Source organism: Phalaenopsis equestris, unplaced genomic scaffold (assembly GCF_001263595.1).
Source record: "Phalaenopsis equestris unplaced genomic scaffold, ASM126359v1 Scaffold000036, whole genome shotgun sequence".
Classification (NCBI taxonomy): Eukaryota; Viridiplantae; Streptophyta; class Magnoliopsida; order Asparagales; family Orchidaceae; genus Phalaenopsis; species Phalaenopsis equestris.
In genome coordinates, this window is record NW_018164478.1 from 53,341 (window position 1) to 74,939 (window position 21,599).

A 21,599-nucleotide genomic window follows, 5' to 3' on the forward strand; every position below is an offset into this window, starting at 1 on the left:
TCGATGGGCAGACAAGCTTGTAGATTCCACCGCCGAGAGCGATCGGGAATAGAATGTATAGTATCCCTGGAGGACGACCTGACTCGTGACATATGTCGTCTCCATTTTAAGAATAATATTATCATATTTTAAAATGTTATTTTAATAGTCTTTTTCTTTATTTAAATAATGATGATACTGTTATGTGAGGTGTATATCTTATTTTTTGTAATGTTATGATGTAGATTTTTCCTTCTAAAGTATCAAATATATTGCTATTACAATTCTATTTCAAACAACATTACTACACAGAGACAGTGATCATTTGTTCAGAAACAACTGTGTTGCAACTATTTTGAAATATAAATAAACAAATAGCTAGCTAGCTTATCCGCAGCAGCTTCTGCGTAGCAGCTTTCTGGGACAGTTGCTGGGCAACAGCTTATTAATAAGCTGCAACTGCCCCAAACATGCCTGAAATCTATGGTGAGTTACCACAATCATGGTTAACAACCTGGGAGATAAACTTTGTTAGGATTCCAACAACTCCTTTAGCAAAAGGTGTCTCTTTTCTGTTATTGATTCATACTTGTTGTCTTCTAGGAGAATCAATGTTAATTTTGTTGGAGTTTTTCTTATGGGCTCAACTTGAATCAAGAGTATCTCTCCATTATCAGTTGGAAGCTGGTACTCCTTTTCATTCTAACATTCTTCAGTATCTCTTTGTCGCCGTCCATTTCTTCAATTACTTCCTGCTCAGTGAAGGAAATCACTATTCTATTTGGGCAATCAGATGCAATGTGTCCAAAACCATAACACCTGAGAAACTTCTTTGTTGGGATGAATTTGGGAGTGCTAGAGGTCTCCACTTTTTTTTCACTTTGCTGGTTTTTCCTCAGGTGGGGTCAGTTGGGATGCTCGACAGGGTGTACTCTTGCTGCTAGATTCTTTGGTTGAACTCTGTCTGTAAGGTTTGGATGTCACCTGGTTTTGTTGTTATTTCTCAACCTTCATAGCTAGGGTATGTACATCGAGACCATTATGGTTACAATTGAACCACATTCCTAATAGACAACCTCAGCCCTTCAAGATACCTCGCTATTATGTGCTCATCTGGTTCCACCGGCTCACATTTCAAGATGAGTTTTAATTTTTTTTTTGTGTTGGCTTTTAGATGTTTTGTAGTCTTCATCTAGTCGAATCAATAGTTATCCAAATCATGGATATGTGAATTTTGAAGTTTATTTTCTTGTGTGATTTTTGGTGTCCTCATAGATTTTCATTAGTACATTCAAGACACTAAGGTGCACTAAGATGGCTCATTTTGATGTCAAAATATGCACACTTTCGTATAAATTTTTAGCAAGAAAAGTTTTCAGTGCTTGTTTTTTTATTTTACAACATATAAGAAAATAATATAATATAGCTTTACTTTGATATAGCAAGACTAACGTTTCTTTAATGGAAGGCCTTGTTTAACTTGCATTTGGTTTGTGTTGTTGGGTGAATAGCTCTCGACAATGTTTACGGAAATTTACAAACGTAACACCCAATTATTGTATATTTACGAATTTCACACCTAAACTTTCATATTTGTAGGCAAAGCACCTTTACCTATGTATGAAATGGTGGATGTCAGCATTAAATAGTGTATTAGTAATGTTTTTGATGTGATAGGAAAGAATGGAGTGCTTTGGTGGTAAAAAGGAAAGTTTTAGTGTGAGATACATAAAAGCATTAAGAATTGGGTGCTACGTATGGAACTTCCCTCGATTTTTATAGCAATCGTGATTAGCTTAAATCTTGGTAGTCAAATGGAGTTCTTTTTTAGTTTTCCACTTGTGTGAACGTCTTGAATTTATCGATTCTTAATATCTAAAAAATGTGGTTCAGTAGTGAAATTTGTGATGGATTTCCTGTTTGGTAATCTTTCAGGTTGATCACTTAAAAGCAGCATTAATAAAGTTGGACAAAAATTATGCTGCTCAAGAAGAGAAGGAGACCTGTATGCACACTATACCTTAAAGTAAAATGCGTTCTTCTTAGAGGTTGAAATTGATGTAGTATGAAGAACTTTTGATGCCTAAACAGCCTAAAACTTTTATTTCTCCAAGTGCGTAACATTAGCTTGTTTCCAGTGAAAAACTGGAGTGTAGGTTGGAAGTTTATGATGCTTAACAATTTTGATTATTTATTCTTAAATGATGAAGAATCATTCTCAATATTTTATAAGTTCTGTTTAGTGCTAAGCATTCCAAACTATAAAATATCCTAATATATTTTTTTCACTAGTCACCAAAAGTTGTGGGGAACTAAGGCTGAGTCGCTGTTATTAATAAATTCAACACAAAGAAGGAGATGAATGGCTCTTCTAAATTTAATTTTTTGAGAGTAAACCTCTTAAACTGACGTGGAGCCTCACCCGCTTACGAAGCAGACACATGATCGCGTCTTCGCATGGGGCACGGAAATTGCCGCGTCTGGACTGTTCGGTCCTAGCATGAAAATGACCAGGTGGTCCTTCCAAGCAAAGACTTCCCTCCCATTGGGAGTGGCGTCCGCTACTAGTTACCTTAGGCTTTTATATTTACTTTTTGGTTTTAGGTTTGCAGTTTTGAATTGCGTTTCTGTTAGGACAACCCTATTTTCTCTTCTAGGGCCGTATCAAAGGGCGAGTGGTGCTCCGATTATATCTCATTTTGAGTTAGTGATTGTCTTCCAACGGTCGAGTGGCACTTCTATTGCATCTCGTTCACGAGCGGATTTTTATCCTTTTCCAACTCTTCCACATGCCTCCCACTTTGCTACGATGCATTCCTCCTCGCTGCAGCCACCCCGACATCAACCCTTTTGCTGTTCTTCCTATTGTTCTTCACTGTCCAACCATTCTCCTTGCTGTCACAGCCCAGGGATAGCTTTTTTTGCTGTCCTGCAGTTCCACACATTCTCCGCCACTGCTGTGGTCATTCTCACTTGCTGCTGCCGCCCCGTACAGCCTTTCCTGGCTGTTTTGCTGCTGTTCCAACCCTTCTGAACCACTTCTCGGCTACCTAGTCGCTGTCCCAGGTTTTCTTCACTGGCATTTTCGCTGTCCCAGTCACCCAGAAACCCCTCCCAGCAGCCTAGCTGCTGTTCTAGGCGCCCAACACTGCTTCGGATTATTGTTTCTCCACCGTCCAGCCCACCTATACACTTGTCGTCGTCCCATGACAGCGAATATCCCCTACTTTCCTGCTGTATTGTCCCCTCCTTTGCCTCCTCCACCTTGTCGCCGCCTTTCCAGACCCCCAATGGCCCCCACATCAACCACCATTGGTACACCCTAGTCGCAATTTGTGTTTTGTCTGTTGCTATTTTCTATTTAAGTGTGTTGCTTGTAGCTGCTTATTGGCTTTTCTAGAAGTAATATTTATTTGTTTATTTATTGTTTAGGTTAATTCAGGTGTCATTTGGTATCTGAGATAGCTTAACCTATTTTTATTGTTTTTAGCATCCACCAATACTCAACTTTATCTATCACAAATTTCCTTTATTTTGTTGATTTTTCAGACCGAGCACTCCAAAATTTTCTTCCATCATCCCTATACAATTTCTTCCCCCTACTCAAAGCCCAAATTTTAATCACGCCACCGCTGAGACAATTGTCAAAGAACTGATCGGGAGGAAATGTCATAATGCAGTTTATGAGAAATCTGCAAAGAGATGTACAAGAACTTTCTATAGAAGTCCTTTAATTGCAATAGTTTCTTTCCACCTTCAAGCAAAGACAATCTTGACAGGTTGCCCGTAGCCACAACAAGGACTTGCTAGATCGAATGAATGAAGCAAGTCTCTTCCATTGTGTAAATTTTCTTCCTTATCCTAGATCATCCCTATACAATCTCTTCCACCTACTCAAAGCCCAAATCTTAATCACGCCACCGCTGAGACAATTGTCAAAGAACTGATCGGGAGGAAATGTCATAATGCAGTTTATGAGAAATCTGCAAAGAGATGTACAAGAACTTTCTATAGAAGTCCTTTAATTGCAATAGTTTCTTTCCACCTTCAAGCAAAGACAATCTTGACAGGTTGCCCGTAGCCACAACAAGGACTTGCTAGATCGAATGAATGAAGCAAGTCTCTTCCATTGTGTAGATTTTAGAGATGAAGAACCAGTACCCCAAAGGGTTAGCCTAAAATTCAAAAAAACCTGAATCTTGAAGTAAAGTTGGATTTGTCATATTTTAACGGTCGTTTGGATCCATAAGAGATCATTTAGAGGCTGTTGGATGTGGAGTCTTTGAGCACCAGAAAGTTCGACTGGACCGAATGGTGAAACTAGTCGACAACAAGTTAAAGAATAGTACATTATTTTGGTAGGAAAAATTGAAGCACTTATGCCAATATGAGGAAAAAGATAAGATCATTACTTAATTTAAAATAAAGCGTGAGTTGCAGCGCCATTACCTACCTGTTCATTACTAATCAGATATTCAGATACTAACTTCAAAAGTGAAAAAGCAACATCATCAGATGACTTCAACACTTTACAGGCAGAATTCAACCCCATAATCGAGCTTCAAGAGTACGTTCAAGATAACTTCCATGCCCCCGCCTAAGGAGAAATTGATTCAGATGGAGAACAAATGAAAGCCAACAAATGCTCTTAAATCTGTTCCAGTCAGAAAGTGCTTTAAGTGCAACCGGTTTGGACAAAGTGCAGCAGATTGCCCAAACAAGGGTACTGTCTTTTTCACTAAGTAGGGAGCTGTTGAAGAAATAAGTAATGTCACAATAGACACTGAAGAATGTGAGGAAACAAAGGAGTATTGAAGTTCAAATACCTCTGGACCCCCATAATTCAACCCCATGAGAGACTCCAACAAAATCAACAGTAGTTGTCCAAGATGGCCTTGAGTTTGAAAACCGACACCGAACACATGGAAACCCCATATAAGAGAATTTTAGAATTTCAGATATATCGTCTACTTTCTGAGTTGCCTTGCTGAGGTAGGTCCAACATGTTAGAGATTAGATTTTTTTGTGCCATTTTTGGAAGACTACATGGAGCCTTTGGGTATTAAAATTAGTTCTGCAGTCTGCCCATTGACATATGAGTAGACAGGAAGGATGACTCATAGTGTTGGAAATCGCCTTAGGAGCTTTGCTGGAAAGAAAATCTTAAAGTGGGATCAAGTTTTCGTTAGAGAAGAAGAGGTCTCTTCCGAGTGGTTACATTTCAGTGTGGCCCAGTCTGTTATAAATGTCATTGCGGAGTTGATTAATCTTGACAGACTTTTTATCAGATACGTCCAACCGAGCATGAAGAGTGGGTGAAGCAAATTTTAGATTTACTTGCTCGAGATTCAGATCATAAGAATTGACGTCGTTATGCTGCTCAAGCTTAGGTTGTGCTATAAGTGGATGAATATTTATTATATTAGGATGTGCTTTGGAATGACAACATATACATGATTGATTTACCAGGAGTTTGTAACATTTCTGCTGTGTTCAACTAGGCTGACCTGAGAGGTTGAAGCTCTCCCCACCCCGGGAGACTGATGCGGGATCCAAATGGGGCACAATTATCGCGTTTGGACCGTTTGGTCTGAGCACAAGCAGAGAATTCCTGGAGAGGGATCCACTCCTATTTACCCTAGGCTTATATATTTATTTTTCATGTTTTAGGTTTGCAGGTTTGGATTGTGTTTCTGTCATGACAGCCGCTGGTGTCCCATTTTTCCCTTCTAGGGTTGTATCCAAGGACGTGTTGTGCTCTGGCTGTATCTTGTTCCTCAGGGGATATTTATTCTTCCACAACTCCTTGACATTCCTCCCTCTTCGCTATCAGTCATTTCTCTCTGCAACCACCTCAACGACAACCATTTTGCTTCTTGCATTTCCTCGCTGTCCAATCCTCCTCGCTGTCGCAGCCCCATGACAAGCCTCCTTTTGTTGTCACGCAATCAAATGCATTCTTCGCCACTACCGACATTATTTACGCTCGCGCCCCGAACAACCGCTCTGGGCTGTTTTATTGTTGTTCCATCTCTCCCGATCCTCGTACCCGCCAATCACCGCTTTCTCAGACCTTCTGCACTTCCTTCCTGCAACATATCGACTGTACCAGCCACCTAGAACAGCTACCCGCAGCCTAGTTGCTCTAGCTGCCCAACATCGCCTCCGAATGTGGTTTCTACGCTGCCCAACCCACCTATACAGTTGCTGTCATTCTGAGCAGTGAATTTCTCCCACTTCCCTTATTGTACTGCTCCCTCTGCTTCACCTCCCAGCCTCGCCGTTCGCTTTCTAGACCCCCAACGACAAGGTGGGGAGGTGGAGATTCGACTCATAAGAATTGAATCGTTATGTGTTGACCTTAATTTTGGGTGAGGTTTTAGGTCTTTTCTTTAGTGACTAAGATCTAGTCTTGGGACTTTCCTAATGACTATTTTAGTATCTTAGAAATGGTACCCACCTTCTTTTTAGATATTTCAACCAAATCTCTGTTCTTTATGTTGGTTCTTTATGTGATCCATAATTTTTAATACAAAGATTAAAATTACATAAGAGAACCATGATGGGAATTCTTGTAAGACCTATGGACCATAGGAAAGCCTTGCACTGTTCTAAACATTTTTAAACTTCAATAGATTGCATCGTCATTCATAATTATCACGATCATAATAAACATTGCATTTTTATATCATTATGTTGCAATCATTACATCTATGGGACTGACTAAAATTATTTGAACCTAGTTTCTCCTAAAATACCCCACTTGAATATTTTAATGCTTCAAAATTACCCAAGAAAAATTTACCCAACACTGCCATTGAATCACAAAATCCACTTCAAACCATTTAATATTATCATTTAGAACATTTGAAATCCAAAATTGCAGAAATTCCAATTTTTCAAAAAAATTATCAAAATACTATGGACTCCCAAAATATCAAATTTTCCAAAATCTCCGAAAGTCACCAATGAGTTTTAAAAATCACATCAAATCATTTTTTATGTCTTATTGAGAATTTCTGCTGTAAATTTGTTATACTTCCAGACAACTTTTTGACACATCGACACCAAAATATAAAATACTTAAAAAAATACTTCGGGGATCATAAAACCTTCCAAATTGATCGAAAATGACCCCGGACACTGTCGTTTGACTATAAATTTATTTCTGAACAACGTAGAGCCTTTAAATAAACCTTTTGAACACTTTAACCAAAGTTGACCAAAATCATGATAAAAAAATTCTCAAATCCTCCAACACTGTCGTTTGACTATAAATTTATTTCTGAACAACCTAGAGCCTTTAAATAAACCTTTTGAACACTAACCAAAGTTGACCAAAATCATGATAAAAAAATTTTCAAATCCTACAAAATAATTTCAAACACCCCTAAAACCAATTCTTGACCATCTATTGGGTCAAATTTGACCAAATTCATTCACTTTGACCAAAATCCCCAAAATTTCCTCCCTTCTAGATTGAAAAATAGACCAGAAAACACTTAAGTATCTGTATGGATGCGATCTACTTTTCGAGTTGACCAAAATCATGATAAAAAAATTCTCAAATCCTCCAAAATAATTTCAAACACCCCTAAAACTAATTCTTGACCATCTATTGGGTCAAATTTGACCAAATTCATTTAGTTTGACCAAAATTCCCAAAATTTTCTCCCTTCTAGATTGAAAAATAGACCAGAAAACACTTAAGTATCTGTATGGATGCGATCTACTTTTCGATCTGAACAAAATGAGCCCACGAACATGAAACTTAGCTGAGAATCGGAGGAGATCGAAACCCGAGAAGTTTCCACCGTCGAAACCTTCCCTGTTTCGTTCGCGTGATCAGGGAGGAAGAAGATGATGGTTTTTTTATTATTTCGCTTTTTTTATATCAGAAATATAACTTAACTTCAAAATTACATAACTTTCTGTAGAAAACGAAAAAAAATCAAAAGATGTTGTGAACTCATGAAAATGAGAAAATTATTTGAAAATTGAAATCACAATTTTTCATTGAGTAATTTTTTTAAATTAATTTTTGAAGTTTTGGAGTATTTAAATCATAAAAATTAAAATATAAATGAAAAAAATCATGAAATTTGACAGTAATATTAAATGAAATTGGGAAATCTTGTCTGCTTTTTTTCAATTCATTTCAATGTCTATGTCTCTGTATTTTAATTTTTGAATGAAATGACCTATTTATCTAAATTAAAAATTAAAAAATTATGAAAATTACAAAAAAGAACTATTCTTGATTGTATTTTTTACCATAGAAAGACACTTAAACATTTTAAAACTGTATGTAAAATAATTTTTATAATTAAAACACATTAATTAGGGTTTAGGTTTAATTTAGGCTTGGTTTACCTAACCCAAACTCAACCCAAGTCTAACTTAGCCAAATCTCTTTAGGTCCGGTTCAATTTGATTACAGACCTGATCAACTAACTCAAGTATTGAGTCAATCACCCATTAAGTTCAATTTTAGTCATTTAGGGCTTTAGGCTAATAGTTAACTAATTCTATTGATTTAGGGTTAATTAACCCTAGTGTTTAGATTGACTAATCTTAGTGGTTAGGATCACTAATCCGAACGGTCTAGGTTAAGGTTAACCAAAGATTAAGGTTTAGTTTATGATAAACCTAATGTGTAGGTTAAACTAAACTAAAGTTCATATTGACTAACCCTAAACTCCAAGAAGTTCAGTCTGAATTAAATGATATGTTGACTTAAATCTCAAGTTTAAAATGATCAAACTATTCAAATTTGACTCAGCTAAATGTTATGTTTATCCAGACTAGATTGTTTACCCAGACTAGATTCAGGCTAAAGACTGACTAGCCTAAAGCCCTAAATGACTAAAATTGAACTTAATGGGTGATTGACTCAATCATTGAGTTGTCTGACCAGGTCTGTAATCAAGTTGAACCAGACCTAAAGAGAATTGACTAGGTTGGACTTGGGCTAGGTAAACCTAGTCTAAATTAAACCTAAACATTAATTAATGTGTTTTAATTATAAAAATTATTTTAAACATAATATTAAAATGTTTAAGTGTCTTTCTATGGTCAAAAATACAATCAGGAAGAGTTTTTTTTGCAATTTTCATAATTTTTTAATTCTTAATTTAGATTGATATGTCATTTCATTCAAAAATTCAAATACAAAGGCATAGACATTGAAATGACTCGAAAAAATCAGAGAAGATTTTCCCAATGCCATTTAATATTACTGTCAAATTTCATTTTTTTTCATCTATATCTTAATTTTTATGATTTAAATATTCCAGAATTTTAAAAATTAATTTAAAAAACTTAATGAAAAATTGTGATTTCAATTTTGAAATAATTTTTTCATTTTCCTGAGTTCACAACATCTTTCGGTTTATATTTTTGAGTTTTCTACGAAACGTTATGTAATTTTGAAGTTAAGCTATATTTTTGAAATTAAAAAAAATGCGAAATAATAAAAAAAAAACACCACCTTACTTCCTTTCGATCACACGAACGTCGTTGGGAAGGTTTTGACGGTGGAAACTTCCCGGGATTCATTATCCTCCGATTCTCAGACAAATTCATGTTCTTGGGCTCGTTTTGTTCAGATCGAAGAGTAGATCACATCCATACGGATACTTAGGTATTTTTTGTTCTATTTTTCGATCTGGAAGGGAGGATAGTTTGAGATTATCGTTTCAATTACGTGAGATATACCTGAGCCTAAGAAATTTGCCCTCAATTACGTTTGAATAAGTTAGCTTCCTTGAGCTTGTACGTTGTTTTTGCATCGGGTTAGAGGTTCGCCGAAATTTGACTCGACTACGGCTTTTCCAGCAGTGTTGGCAGTCTCCGAAAAGGGAGGAGTGGGGGAGTTGCTGATACTTTTTTATAGGAGGAAGATGGAAGATTGATTTAAAGAGTCTAGACGGTTTGAGAAGAAATTTGGAGTCAAATGATAGTATCTGGGGTCATTTTCGATCAATGTGGAATGTTTTATGATCTCCGAAACATTTATTTGATATTTTAGTGTCGATGTGCTAAAAAGTTGTCCGAAAGTATAATATGTTTACAGTTAAAATTTTTAGGAAGACAAGCAATGATTTGATGTGATTTTTAGGACTCATTGGTGAGTCTGCGAGATTTTGGAAAATTTGATATTTTGGGGGTCCAAAGGTATTTTGGTAATTTTTGAGAAAAATTGGGTATTTCTGCAATTTTCTGGTTTCAAATGGTTTAAATGATAATATCAAATTGTTTGAAGTAAATTTTGTGATTCACTTGCAGTCTTGGGGAATTGTGAAACATTAGAATATTCAAGTGGGGTATTTTAAGGGAAACTGTGTTCAAATAATTTTGGTCAGCCTCATGGGTGTAATGATTGCAACATTGTGATATGAAATGCAATGTTTATGATGATCATGATGATTATGAATGACGATGCAATGTATTGAAGTCCAAAACTGTGTGGAACAGTGCAAGACTTTCCTATGTTCCATAGGTCCTATATGAATTCTCATCAGAGTTCTTTTATGCAATCTCTAATCTTTGTATTAAAGATTATTAATCATATAAAAAACCAACATAGAGAACATAAATTTGGTTGAAATATCTACGGAGAAGGTGAGTACCATTTCTAAAGTGTTAAGATAGTCATTAGGAAAGTCCTAAGGCTAGATCCTAGTTATTAAAGAAAAACATTTCTAAAGTGTTAAGATAGTCATTAGGAAAGTCGTAAGGCTAGATCCTACTTACTAAAGGAAAGACCTAAGACCCTCACCCGAAAGTAAGGTCAACATTATGCTGCTATAGCTTAAGTTGTGCTAAAGCGGATGAATAATTTTTATATCAAGAAGTGCTTTGGAATGAACACATACATGATTGATTTACCTGGAGTTTCTAACATTTTCGCTGTCTTCAAATGGGCTGACCTAAGAGGTTTGAAGCTCCCCCCACTCCCCTGGGAGACTAATGCGAGATCCGTGCGAGGCATAATTGCCTTTGGACCATTTGGTCTGAGCACAATAACGTCCGGTCGGTCCTTCCAAGCAGAGAATTCTTGGAGCGGGATTCACTCTTATTTACCTTAAGGCTTATATATTTATTTTTCGTGCTTTAGATTTGCAATTTTGGATTGTGTTTCTATTAGGACAGCTACTGGTGTCCTGTTTTTTCCCTTCTCTAGTTGTATTCAAGAGCGAGTGGTGCTCTGTTTGTATCTCGTTCTTTGGGGGATATTTATTTTTCCGCAACTCCTCAACATCCCTCCCTCTTCGCTACCAGACATTTCTCCTCGCTGTAATGGCCTCAACGACAGCCATTTTGCTTCTCGCATTTCCTCACTGCCCAACCAACCAACCTCATTCTTGTAGCTACATGACAACCCTTATTTTTTCGTCCTGCAGTTTGATGCATTCTTCGCCATTACTGGTGTCATTCTCGCTTGCTGCCGCTGCTCCGAAAAGCCATTTCTGGCAGTTTTACTGTTGTACCATCCCTCCCGAATCTCTTCCCTTCCAACTATCCGCTTTCCCAGAACTTCTGCACTTTCTCTTTGCCACATATCCACTGTACCAGCCACCTAGAACCGCTATTTGCAACCTAGCTGCTTTAACCATCTAGCACCGCTTCGTAATGTTGTTTCTTTGTTGCACAACCCACCTATACAGTTCTTTTCATTATGAGTAGTGAATATCCCCTGCTTCCCTTGTTGTCTTGCTCCTTCTGCTCCACCTCCCCACTTTGTCGTCTTCTTTCTAGACCCCGACAAGGTGTTGAGGTGGATATTTGACTCATAAGAATTGACGTCGTTATGCTGCTCTAGCTTAAATTGTGCTAAAACGGAGGCATACTTATTATATCAGGATGTGCTTTGGAATGACATCACATACATGATTTGCCAGGAGTTTGTAATGTTTCTGCTGCCTTCAATTGGGCTGATCTGAGAGGTTGAAGCTCCCCCCACCTTGGGAGACTGATGTGGGATCCACACGGGGCTCAATTGCCACTTTTTAACCGTTTGGTTTGAGCACAAGAAGGACCGACCGATCCTTCCAAGCAAAAGATTCCTGGAGCGAGATTCTGACCCTAAGCTTATATATTTAATTTTTGTCTTAGGTTTGCAGTTCTTGATTGTGTTTTTGTCAGGACAGCTGCTGGTGCCCCATTTTTTCCATTCTAGGATTGTATCCAAAGATGAGTGGTGCTCTGACTGTATCTTGTTCTTTAGGAGATATTTATTCTTCCGCAACTCCTAGACATCCCTCCTGCTTCGCTACCAGACATTTCTCCTCGCTGCAACCGCCTCAACAACAACCATTTTACTTCTTGTATTTCCTTGCTGTTAAAACCATCCTCCTCGCCGACGTCCCCATGACAACCCTTCTTTTGCTGTGCTGCAGTCCGATGCATTCTTCGCCACTACTGGCGTCGTTCCCGCCCACTGCCGCTATCCCGAACAGCCGTTCCTTGCTGTTTTACTTTTGTTCCATACCTCCTGAACCTCTTCTCTGCCACCTAGCCACTTTACCAGACCTTTTGCACTTCCTCCCTGCCACATATCCACTGTACCAGTCACCTAGAACTGCTAACCGCGGCCTAGCTGCTCTAGTCGCACAACAACACTCTGAAATGCCGTTTCTCTGCTGCCCAGCCTGCCTATACAGTTGTTGTCATTCCGAGCAGTGAATATCCCCTGCTTCCCTTGTTGTACCGCTCCCTCCGCTCCACCTCCCCACCTTGCCATCTTCTTTCTAGAATCCTGACGACCACCACCACCGTTGATACACACTAGTCACAATTTATATGTTGTCTGTTACTATTTTATTTTTCCGTGTGCTGGTTGTAGCTATTTATTAGCTTTTCTAGTAATAATTTTTTTCCCTTAACCCGTATCATAAATCATAAAAATATTTGGTTTTTATAAATTTTGATAGCGATGCGAATTTTGAAATGCCGCTTGAAAATACTTGTAAGGTTATTGTCAAGTTGAAAGTTTCCAGAAATTAGTTAGGTCTTTTCGCAGAGAGAGAATTGTAAAGAACTATACCTTTATTGAATTGTCATTTCTGAACAAACATATATGCGCCTTTATATAACCAATAAGAGTGTAAGAAAGGAAAATATAATAAAAGGAAATTATCTTCAATAATAATGGAATGTCCACCCCCCCCCCCCCCCCGCCCCCCAATGCCTTTTATGTCCATAAACATATTTTGTGCCTAACGGGATGTGTACACTTCACTTGTGGCCACTTAGAAAATAAAAATAAAAACTTAATCGTGTTGTTTCCCGATTCATCTTAGTCTCAGCTCTCCCTCAACATGTCTCACACACTCTTCTACAAGCACACAAAACGCCGTGTGGTTCAACCACCTCTTCCCTTCCTTTCAATTCATCTTCCTAGTTGCATGCAGAGACCCACACTTGCGCGATCTAATTTCGATCATCTTTCCCGCAGTTGGCCAGCAGTTCTGCACTTGTTGTTGCGTGATCCAGACCCATCTCCCTCGAGGCACGTAGTTCCACAAAAATAGAAATGCAAGCACACATGTGCAGATTGCACACTACAGCTACAGTGAAATTCGCATCTAGGGAGTGTTTGACTGCAAGTAGAATTTAGTGTTGGTAGGATTTAGTAAATCCATAAATCTTAAATTCATTAAATGCATCTTACTCGTGCATTTAGTAAATCTAGATTTAAGCCGAATTGAAGGCAAATTTTTGAACTTTAAATTCGAAAATTTATATAATTTCTCTTAATAATTATATACAAGTAGGATTTAGTTCTAGAAGATCTGTGTTGAAGTTAAATGAGTACAAGTTTTTATTTTTATGTCTTAATAATTATATACCTTATATTTCTTTTCTACCATTGGCTTACACTTGACGCTTTGAGGCTTACCTCTTGCCATGTAACAACTAAAATACCTCGCTCAACGAACCAGCCTTTAAAAGCATTGGTGATGACTCGACCCTGACTTGGAATTACTTCGGCAAGAATAGTTGGTCAGACAATGAAATTAAGCTTTCCATTACTATCGTTAGTTAATAATGATCAAATCATTCGAAAGAGCCACTAATGAAAGAAATTTTAATTTAACTTAAAATAACAATTATAAATGGAATTAACTTTCTATATCTTCGCCATATTTTCTATATATATTGCCCATTTTTTCACTCATTTTTAAGCTCACAATTTAGGCTTGAAAATATTTGTGTAAATTATGATGAGCTATTAATTAGGCAATGATGAGTCATATCTCGAAAATATGAACTTTTAACATATCTTCTAAAGTTATACCAATTAAAATACTTCAATATCAATATCATTTTTCAGCTTGAATTTTTTATCATCCTCTGCTAATATCATAAGAGGGCGAACTCCATCAGTCAACATGTACATGCAAACATTTTAATATTCATTTCAATATCTTGTGTTGATAGTGTGTCAGTGACCCAAGGGACACATGGTGTCCAATGATTGCTTCCTTGTGGGCCTCATTACGACCACCCAATTCGTTAGTCCCATCATTCTCGCCTTGGAATTGGTTGTCTCTAGTTGGTCCCTGATCCACAGCCGCTTTCGCCGTGGTCAAATACAAATCCCTATTCGCCGAAAGTGAATAAACGACTTCGTTAGTCCCATCATTCTCGCCTTGGAATTGGTTATCTCTAGTTGGTCCCTGATCCACAGCCGCTGTCGCCGTGGTCGGATACAAATCCCTATTCGCCGAAAGTGAATAAATGATCGTAATCTTCATAATAGGGTGGGCTGCACCAAGGGACAATATAATAAAAAAAAGAACTTCTGAGAAGAATAAAAATGGTATAAGCAAGATCAAAACTTATCATTCTAAGAATTCGATCCCACTCAGATGTTATAAATGACACCTCACCCTCCCCACCTTTCTCATGTGCTCCGGGCGGCAGTGGAGCACCAACAATTTCTTGCGTTTCGAGTTGCACTAGAGCACAAACAACTTCCTGCACAATCTGATTAGCCCGCAAGGTTTGAGTCTTAGTAGGAGGTGGAGCAGATAGGTTGATAGGCAGATTTGCCTGATCAGCCTCCAATGTCCGCTCAATCTATCTTTCGCTGACAACTACGGAGCAAATCAGGCGATCCCACTTGAACCTCCGAATCAGGCGTTTTCTCTTCTTTGCAACGACTTTCTTCCTTTTCTCAACCTCGAGATGAGAGCGCACTTTCATCTCTCCAAAAGCTGTTATATGTTGTCTTGTCGTGGGAATTGGACCCCGAAGTCGGTTCTTTCACCATGGTGGCGCTTGGAATTCAATCAATCTAGACAATGAGAAGATGAGGGAAAACAGCCCTTCATGCTCTATTTATAGGAATAAATGACATGAAATTCCATGAAGTTCAATTATTGTATTATTGATTAGTCATAAATGAATTGCTTTTTAAATTAAATTCTACAGTTCTTTTCGCAGTGCGTCTTTCAAGTAGCAAGAGAATCGAGAAACTCAATATGTACTCAGGAAAAATACCAGCATAAATATCAAGGAAATCTGACGGTCCATAAGGAAAAAAAAACATCAAAGGAAAGCCCACTGACAGAAGATCCGTAGGACTAATCCGACCAGACGTTTCAAAGCGAAGACCATCTAAGACAACCGAATGACCCAAACACGAGTATTTAGACCAGAAGCGAGGAACGAGACAATCTAAGCTATTCACCACGATGAAACCAACCCAATGGATGAGCTAACCCATCGGGTTTGCTGTTATACCGGATACATCCAGTAGTCTCTCTAAATATCATAAAAAATCTATAGGACAACAAGTCCTAGTCATCTCTCAAGTTCTCTTCATCTAAGGGCGGCTACCCAACAAATTACGATGATTCACGTTATGCCCAATAGCTTAGCCTGCTCTGTTGACAAGAATTTCTTTTTAGAGATCGAGGATCTTCAGTTGGCTTGACCAACCGATCGACAAAACTTAGCCGACCGGATCAATCTTGTCGACCCCTTGCCAGTAAAAGATCAGTACAACGTTTACCGAACTTAGCGAACCGGAGACGTTATACCATGGCCTCATTAGCCTAGCCAACCGACATCATCTATCAAACTTAGCCGATTGACGGTGCCTACCAAGGCCTCATTAGCCTAACCAACTGACAACATCTACCAAACCTAGCTGACCAGCATCACATACCAAGGCCTCCTCAGTCTAGCGAGCCGAGCCAGAGAGCAATTAAGCTCTGGGCCCAGATATATATAATACCTACAATAACATGTGTAGCCTCCAACAAAAGCAGGGGCATAAATATAAATTCACACATTGTAGCTATTTTTTCTATAAATAAGGGATCATTCCATGATTAAAGGGTTACTGTTCATTTCTTGTGCATATATCTCTCTTCTGTCCTGCACTCTATTCTTTGGGTGTGATTCATGGACAAATTCGGATTCAACTACTAAGAATATGTATGATTTAATATTCTCATTTTCTTTATTAATGAGGATATTCTTCTTTATTTTGTAAATTGTTTTCTTCTCTTTCTTGTGTTTTGAGATAAATGCTTGTGCTTCCCTGATAAGTGAGTAAAGTTTTAAGTCTTTTAATTCTATTTCTTTTTACAAGATCTGTTTGCTTGCTTGCTCTTATTTTCAGCTATAGCTAATATCTAAATTAAGAATCTGCAAAGTTCTTTTTTTCTCATATAAAAGTGAAAATTTTGCTACTTGAACATGAACCATCCTGAAGTTTGTGTGTTTAATGGGCCTTATTAATCTGTTATCGTGATCTTGAAAGTCAGAGTATCGTGAGGTTAAAGAATATATTGCATTTTAATATCTTTAGATTATTCTTAGCAGTGGATGTACTTATTATTTGTTTTTTATATTTTAAGAAAATAAATATGGATATTTTTTCCAACTATGCCTGATTCAATAAATCAACCATTTATTCAACTTATAGAATTTGTAGAACCATAAATGCAGCTTCTAATAAATTATATGAACCGTCCAAGTGTAAGTGCTCCTTTGTGCAGAAACTATAAATTTTACAGTGTTTTTAGGGAATTTAGATATTTAAATACATAAGAATAGTTTGGTTTTTATGTAAATTTACCTTGTTCTTATTAGCTTTATCTCACTTCGTTACTTTGGCATCAAATCTTTGCAATCGTTGATTTAACAGCGAAGGAAGCCGTCTCCATATTGGGTGAATATTTAGAGGATGATCCCTGGTTGAAACTCCTCTGCAGCCGCTTGAAGTAAGAAGTTCAATTCTCTGCAGACGAACTTATTTAAGAAATCCAGATTACTTCTCTTATTTTAAATTCCTGATTCCATTTTCTTATAGGTTAGATATAAATGAGAAGATGAAAGAAGCACATAGAATCGAAGATGACTTAATTTTCTTGGAGAAATCACCAACGCCATCACATCCACAAAAGGTTTGTTCTCATGAGAAAGTTGCTTTTGCTTCTTTACTATGAGTGATTTTTGTTTTGTTTAGGGTGGATACAGTTTTTTATTAAAGTGGTTATAAAATTGTTGAGGAAACCATTTTTTTTTCCTACATTTATATATATATCTATATGGGCTTTTTGTGCATCCCTCACAATTCTTATATATTTACATATCTACACCTAAATTTTGATATATACGTGCCTACCACTCAAATTTTTAACATCAAATCAAAAATACCCCTATTATTAATTTTTTAAGAGTGAAATACATCTTTTCGTGTATAGGTGTATAACACCAAAATTTTGCAAATGTAAATATTAAACTTTAGGTGTTGGTATGTGAATACATTGAATTGTATGGTATGTATGTAAATTTCACTTTTTTTTTAAAAAAATTGTTATTTCTAACTACTACATTTTAACATGTTTGGTTCTCAAAAGCAGCATCACAAAGCATTCTTATAAGCAATAAAAATGTAACCGATGAATATATGACGAGTCGAGAAGTAAAACAGTGAAAAAATAACTTTCCCAAACAAACCCTTAGTTTTGTGCTGCGTAGCTTTATAATTTCATCTTTCTAGGGAAAAGGAAGTGGTGGGACGGCAAAGACTACGAATGAGAAACCATCAAAGAAACTAAAAGTGGAAACTGATTCTCGCAATATCAAAGACATGTTCCGGAAAGTCTCCAGAAGAGCTGCCTGAGCTAAACAATGGGTGGAAGAAATATGAGGTTATTCAGATATTCATACCATTTGGCTGTATTATTGCTGTTAAATTTACTATTTTTTTCCTATTGCTCTTTTGCTGGTATGAACTGTAGTGTTAATTTCTGTTTTTGGATCGTTATGTTAATCTTAATTTTGAAAAAAAAAAAAAACACTTCCAATTTTTAATTGTCGTCCTAATTTTGTGGTAGTTGAGCATCTAGTTTTTTTTTTTGGGAAATTTACATGCATATGACACAATCATTATTTTTTTACATTTAAGAACCAAAGCCTCTTTCATGAACGTGTGTGCAGGCTGAGCCAAAGAACCCCACAATCATCACCTCTATCTTTCGAGGTTGCTCGATTTGCGGGATCTCTCAGACTCACGGCCGGAAATTTTTTTTCCTTTTTTGTTCGTCCCTCCTTCCCAACTCACATTACTTGTCTTTCCCCTTCGTACAAACCGACCTTCATGATTTTGTGAGCACTTTATATTTTCTACCTTTTATTCCCTCTTGCCGCGATTGATTCTTGCCTCACCTCCTTCCTCTGTAATCACATGAATCATGGGAAACTCTTTTTCTTATGTTCGCTTCCTTCCTATTCAAATCGTGATTCTTGCCTTTTCATGCACTGACTATATAAGCTGCGGGTGAGGGCAGGGTGACCCTCGCTTCTAGCATCGCCGAGCCCTCAACATTCCTCTTTCACTCTTCTTTAGGAACCCTCGCGGCAGGCTCAACTCTCCTATTTCTTATCCTGAAAAGTTCGGATGGTCGTTGCCTCCTTCCCCTACCTACATAGAACTACTGTCAATAATGAGAATCCCTTTTTTTCTCTTTCTTTTTCTTTACTCTTCCAAGGAATGATTAATTATTTTTCTTCTCTTTATTTTATGATAATTATCTTTATGAGAGGTGATTTCGATTATTATTGAAAAGAAATTAGTATTGAGAAAATTGATAAATTCATGCTTGAACAATTATAATGGTAATGATAATACTTAGAGCATTTATTGTATGACCTTAAGGTGGTTTTTGGCTCAAAAATGCGGGTTAGTAGATTGGGTAATCTCGTATTGCTTGCATCGAGATGAGTAGTTATTATTTATTAGGAGATAAACATATTTTTCATTGTTAGGGGGTGTTTTTCTTACTATTTATATTATATTTTTTGTTGATTGTAAGTTTGTAGACACAGCTTTCAAATCCTATTAGTATATTAATAATAGATTTTAATTTTTGTTCATAATAACTTTCTTGAGTAATTAGCTTTCCTGCTGCATAAACTCTTGTTTAATTATTTGCCTTATATTTCCAGTATTTATTAATTTTTATAGTTTTGATGTGTTAAATATTATTATTGCAAATTCATAATTGAAATATACAGTTCTTGGTGTCGTGCCTGATAAAACATATATTTTACTATTAGGACTGATTATGATATTTTTAATGTGATGTTCATGTAAATATTAATGTTTATTTAGATGATGCATAAGATTTGTGTGATATGCATGTAAATGTCTCTTTTTTTTTGTATGTTCTATCTATTAAGCTGTAGAAGTTCAAATGATTTGGTTTTTCCTCATGTAAATTCTATTTTAGTACATCTGGACCATAGATGCAATGTTACGTCTGGAGTCCAATGAAAATTTGCCACGAGTAAGACGTGGTCCCACAGAAAAAATAACAAAAAAACATTTTTTTTTTCATGTCCGCACTAAATGCTAAAGTTGGACGTGACAATACTCCCTCTATTTCCCTTTTCTCTGCTTCTATTGCTCCCTTCTCCCACTTACGAAACCGTCGAAACAATTTAGTTCAAATCGGCATAAAGATTTAATTGTTTTTTTTTAATATATCATTATTACAGAGAAAAATAGTTCTGAGATTTTTACTAAGTTGCAACATAAATATATTTAGCATCCCATATGCCGTTCAATGCACATTTTGTAATTGACACTTGGTTATATTTATTAAATTTTCACATAATGTGAATCAATGTTTATACAAATTTATTTAAAGGTTGAGTTATTTAAATGCACCCGACTCACTCATTGAAGTGCTGACAAGCCAAGTGTCGTATTCATTTTTGGAGGTCTAAAATCTTCAGAGGTCCATGATTCATCTATTGAATATAAGAAATTCTTTTGAAGTGGCTTTTTTGCGCTATCTAATTCTCATTAATTGATGAAAAGCTAAATGAACGATAGCTAGGGGTGTAAAAACTGCTCATTGATCGCGAGCAGCTAATGTTTGGCTCATTAAGATGACTAGCTAAATAATTCGTGGTACATGTCATAGTTTAAGGTAATTTCTCTTAATTATATAGCACGAATCATGTGAAATCTCTATGCGGGACCGTTCGAACGCAAGATCTGTTAGTTTTGTAACTTTTGAAGAAAAAACTCACAAGTGCATTCATTCCTATTGAGAAGTATCTACAAATTATTTTGGAGTGTTGAAATCGCTCCGCCGCTCCATGCATTGATTGATTTTGCGATAATATATAGAGTTGTCGTCAACACCTCTCGTGGGGTCATCTTGGATAAGCCATGAAGTCCATGATTTATGTGTAGTTTCTCAAACAGATAAGTGGATATTACCTGTATCATACAGAAAATATTGCTAAATCTTATTGGGTGGCCCATAAGTAACTTCCCAACCCATTTGCCGCTAGCATATGAAGATGTCATGCTGGGAGAGTGCTCTATGTACGAGTTATGATATCCGAACATCTAGCATACAATAACTGCAACTCTCCTTCTGTGCCCGTCTTTAGTTGCATCCATTTATTTCGGCATCAAGGTGGCTAACACATAAGCATCAATGAATTAACTATAATCATATAAGGTTACTAACAGAACCAATAAAAGCAAATAATGTTATAGAAGTAAATAGAAAACATATCATGAAATGAAAAACTCCCAAGTAAAACATTATTTCCCAAGCAGTATAAATATCCAAAGCAAAATGAAAAATAATAAACAAATATAAATGCCCATATGATTGTAAATAAAACAGAAGCAAAATGAAAAATAATAAACAAATATAAATGTCCATATGATTGTAAATAAAACAACCTCCCAAATGTTCTTGAGCTTAGAAAAATATCGTAGATAAACCATCCTACAATCAGGGGGCATCCCAATGAAAAAATCTCTTTGGTTTGAATCTTTAAGCAATTCCATTAAAAAAAAAAATACAACGACGAGTCTTTAGAAATTTCTAGAGTTGAATTCAGAATTTGCTGTACTTGCTAGACAAAGTTGCTTGAGATGTGATGGGTTAATTACTGCATGAAGTTACCGAAGCGACTGATATCTGGCTTATAAGGAAAGCAACTCTCATTTTCTTTTTATTTTTAACCTCGATCACTTAGAACCGCTCGTGAACTCAAGTTCATGGAGGTTCGGGGTGAGGCGTTAAGTGGAATCGCCCGATTGATCAGCTCGCGAATTTTCGGAG

General features: G+C 36.7%; 1 protein-coding gene across 2 annotated transcripts in view; it reads left to right on the top strand.

Annotated features, from left to right (window-relative positions):
• The window catches only part of LOC110018982 (ribonuclease H2 subunit B), a 54,437-nt gene extending 36,163 nt beyond the window's left edge, over positions 1–18,274 (top strand). The window contains exons 7-10 of one of the 2 annotated variants that reach the window (XM_020716493.1): positions 1,915–1,984; positions 17,147–17,222; positions 17,312–17,405; positions 18,005–18,271. In XM_020716493.1, the coding sequence (XP_020572152.1) occupies positions 1,915–1,984; positions 17,147–17,222; positions 17,312–17,405; positions 18,005–18,127 (363 nt within the window). In that variant the 3' untranslated portion in view covers positions 18,128–18,271. Of the gene's footprint in view, positions 1–1,914; positions 1,985–17,146; positions 17,223–17,311; positions 17,406–18,004 lie in introns of both variants that reach the window. The other variant, XM_020716494.1, reaches the window with a different exon arrangement.
• Positions 18,275–21,599: the final 3,325 nt, after the last annotated feature.